This window comes from Humulus lupulus, chromosome 2 (genome assembly GCF_963169125.1).
Source record: "Humulus lupulus chromosome 2, drHumLupu1.1, whole genome shotgun sequence".
Classification (NCBI taxonomy): Eukaryota; Viridiplantae; Streptophyta; class Magnoliopsida; order Rosales; family Cannabaceae; genus Humulus; species Humulus lupulus.
The window spans coordinates 276813182-276817011 of record NC_084794.1 but is presented as its reverse complement, the minus strand read 5'-3'; the positions used below and the strand labels follow the sequence as shown (position 1 = coordinate 276817011).

At 34.8% G+C, this 3830-nt stretch overlaps 1 protein-coding gene across 2 annotated transcripts; it reads left to right on the top strand.

Annotated features, from left to right (window-relative positions):
* The first annotated feature begins 403 nt into the window (after positions 1 to 403).
* Positions 404 to 2917, top strand: LOC133819491 (chaperone protein dnaJ 49). Of its 2 annotated transcripts, none has more exons than XM_062252755.1 (3): positions 404 to 525; positions 824 to 1894; positions 2427 to 2917. In XM_062252755.1, exon 2 carries the CDS (start codon positions 837 to 839, stop codon positions 1890 to 1892), a length of 1056 nt encoding a protein of 351 aa, XP_062108739.1. In that variant the 5' UTR covers positions 404 to 525; positions 824 to 836; the 3' UTR covers positions 1893 to 1894; positions 2427 to 2917. The 2 variants fall into 2 exon arrangements, with proteins under 2 accessions (XP_062108739.1, XP_062108740.1); XM_062252756.1 differs by having other exon boundaries at positions 824 to 1903.
* Positions 2918 to 3830: the final 913 nt, after the last annotated feature.

Below are 3830 nucleotides of genomic sequence, written 5' to 3'. Positions count from 1 at the left end.
TTTGTGTGACTAAGACAATTAAATAAGATAAGTAAAAGAACAAATTTATCATAGTAGATGAGATATATCAAGGTGGTGTAAATTCACCATATTTTGGTAATTAGTTTATATTTCTGTATGAATCAATTTTTTTTTAATTGCCGTATAGGTTGTAAATTATGTCATACAAACTTAAGGAGAAAAAAGTCATATGTACGAAAGTTTTACAAAAAATCTTATGTAATTTCCTCTTTTGAAAAATCGTTATAAAATGAGTTGTTGGATCAAATGTTATGGGCCATTATTAACTGGGCTGGGCTTCTGCTCTGAACCATAAGCCCATTGTAATTGTTCTTGTCAACACGTGGCATGATCTTATTCGGTTGTGGACAAATCATTGCTTGAGTGACGTACCACTGTATCGTTTCAATGAATAGTGAATCGGGAACAAAGTAAACTAAACCCATTTTCTCATTCTCACGCTCTCTCTCTTTATACTTTCTCTCTCTACTTTCAGGCTTTGAGCTCCCTCAATCTTATTAGCTGGTAAACCCTCTGTTTCTCTCTTAATATTATTGTTGTTGTTATTGTTATTTGAAATTTTACATATTTTTAATCAGATAATAATGATGATTATTACATGTATTTACACTGATCAATCAAACCCTAATCAATTTGATCTAAATTTAGACTCTCGACCCCTTGTTTCTGAATTTTGAATTAGAATCAGACTTGTGGAATTAACATTCTAGGTTTTCTTTTTCTTTTTCTTTTTTATGTTTTGTGAATCATGTTTTGAAAAGATCGCTTTTTGTGAATTGGGTTTTCTTTTTTGATGGTGTAGTGGGGGGTCGGTTATGGATGGTAATAAAGATGAAGCACTGAGATGTGTTCGCATTGCTGAAGAAGCAATTGGGTCTGGTGACAAAAGACGTGCTTTGAAATTCATTAAAATTGCTCAGCGTCTCAATGGTGATTTGCCAATTGCCGAGCTTTTGGCTGCTTGTGAGAAGCTTGGTTCTGAGTCTCCTGTAGAGTCTAGTAATGGGAGAGGTGCTGGTGGGATTAAGAATGAGTTTGGCCCGGCTAAAAATGAGGAGGGTCTAAATGGGGAGAGAAGTTATACTGAGGAACATGTCCAGTTGATTAGGCAGATTAGAAGGAATAAAGACTATTATGCTGTTCTTGGTGTGGAGAAGACTTGTTCAGTTGAAGAAATTAGGAAAGCTTATAGGAAATTGTCTTTGAAAGTTCATCCGGACAAAAACAAGGCTCCTGGTTCGGAAGAGGCATTTAAGACGGTGAGCAAGGCCTTTAAATGTTTGAGTGATGGTGAATCGAGAAGACAGTATGATCAGATTGGATTGGTTGATGAATTTGAGTATAACCAGCAACACACTGCAAGGCGGCGGCGGAGGCGAACTGGGCAGGACATTTTTGAGGATGAGTTTGACCCTAACGAAATATTCAGGGCATTCTTTGGTCAGGGTGACATGTTTCGAGCTAGTCATGTTTATCGGGCCCGGGGAATGGGTGGTCAACAACCGAGGGAAGAGTTTCATGGCGGCGGACTTAATTTCATGCTCATTCTTCAAATATTACCGTTCTTGATCATCATATTGCTTGCATATCTGCCATTTTCAGAGCCTGAATATTCACTGCACAAGAATTACTCCTACCAAGTTCCGAAGACAACCGAGAAATATGGTGTGGAATTTTATGTTAAGTCAGCAGCATTCGACGATAATTATCCTATTGGAAGTTCTGCTCGGGGTGATATTGAGGATAGTGTGATCAAAGATTATAAAAGTATTCTTCTGCGCTACTGCCAGGTAGAACTTCAAAGACGGCACTGGAATAAAAATCTTCCTACACCTCACTGCAACAAGCTACATAACCTTGGATTAGCGTGAAGGTAAGCATGGTATGCTTTTTAGTGTATAATTGCATCATTTGTTTACCACCATTTGTTATTCTTTTGACTTAAATAGTAAAATTGTTATGTATTTTTTTGGGTCTGTTTTTGCTTATTGTGGGAAGCTTTGGTAATGCTTTATCTGCAAAATGGTTCATTATTTTGATTTCGTGTCCAGGTTTTTATTCGATAATGTCTTTCAAGTGAAGTCACCCTACTTGTTTAATATTGAATCAGTGTCTTTAAATTGCAAGGCAGGGCCAGAGAACATAATGAATGCACTTGTGCTTATAGTATATCTATGCTGGCTCTACATTTAGGACATTTTATTTTTCTCGACCCTATTCTCAAACACATTTTTTTTTCTTTCTTTCAAGGATTTAGATGTATGTTTTTAAACATGTTGGTCCACATAGTGGATATCTGTTTATTATTTGTTTACACTGCTGTGACGAATATTATTTTATGGTAATATTACAAGATTAAGCAGTTGAATTGACACAATTTTATCCCCCAAATAAAAACAAAACAGGGACTGTGTGACTAGATTTGGTATAGTTTTTTGTTGTACTATCAAATGTGATGACGATGAAGCTGGAGCACGATGTAATAGCTGTGGAGTCGAAGTTGAGTTCCGCTCTTTGGACTCAGAAATTTTCTCCTCTCCAAGTCGACCTTTTTTCCATTCCATGCAGGTGCAGCTACTCCGATTCTGATCCAGAATCGTGGTAAAAAGAGGGTTTTGAACACCTTATCACTTGCTTTGTGGATGTGGTGAAATGTGTATACAAGCTCCTTAAGAATACCAAGAACCCATTATAGGCACAAAAGATAACAGAAGTTGAACAATCTGATATTTAATACAGATTTTTTTTTCCTGTATCATTGTTTATAAGATTTTAACTAAAGTTGATCCTTGATCCCTTATTATTTTTATTTATGTTATTTTTGTCAATGGATTGAGGGATGATGCTCATTCGGCTGTACTATAAAGATTACGATTTTATTATTTTTGTTTTTTCATTTTCTCCCTTGTTGGCATATGAAAGTTGGGAAATTCTAGTATAAGGGTATCACTTTATCCCTTATCCGTCGGTTCTCATTCTGTTTTCAGTAGGGGTGAGCATCGATCGGTTTGAGAGGTTTTTTTATAACATAAAATTCAGAATTCGGTTTTCGGTCTGGATTGGTGCAATCCAAAAATCGACCGACCAAACCAGTTAAAAGAAAAAACCGACTGTTTTGGACCGCGGTTTAATCAGTTAAACCGACTAAACCGAATTTCTTATTTTTTTAAAAATTAAAATTTTTTTTTTGAAAGTTTTAGTTAAAAAACTAAAATTTTTGGATTGTTGGAATCCATTTTTGTGCATTTTTAAAACATAAATGTATAGAGCATAATTTCATATTTATTTTTATTTTTATTTTTATTTAATAATTTTAATAATTAATAATTATATAATATTATATTATTATATATTATATTGTTCGGTCGGTTTCGGTTCCGTCGGTTGGTCCGGACAAAATTTTCAAACCGACCGAACAGTGGCGGTTTGTGCCGTTGGCGGTTTTTTCGGTGTTTGGAAGGTTGGTGTATACGGTTTTTCGGATTTTATGCTCAGCCCTAGTTTTCAGTGCATAAAGAAATTATAATAAAAACGCATGATGGTATACATTGTAGTATGAGGTTTCAATTTCAACTGTTGCACTTCTGCAAAAGAGATTGTTTAAACCCTGTTTTTGATATATTAAATCATCCATAATTTTTCTAAAATCAGTAGTAAATTTCCTATAATTATAATGTAACCATTGCATGTTAAAGTCTCACTCTTGTACTAGAATTTCTCAACTCCTTATATCATTTAGTTTTTAGCTTTTGATATCTATAAAAGAGAGTAATAGGAAGATGATGTGATACTCTAACATTGCTTCAAAG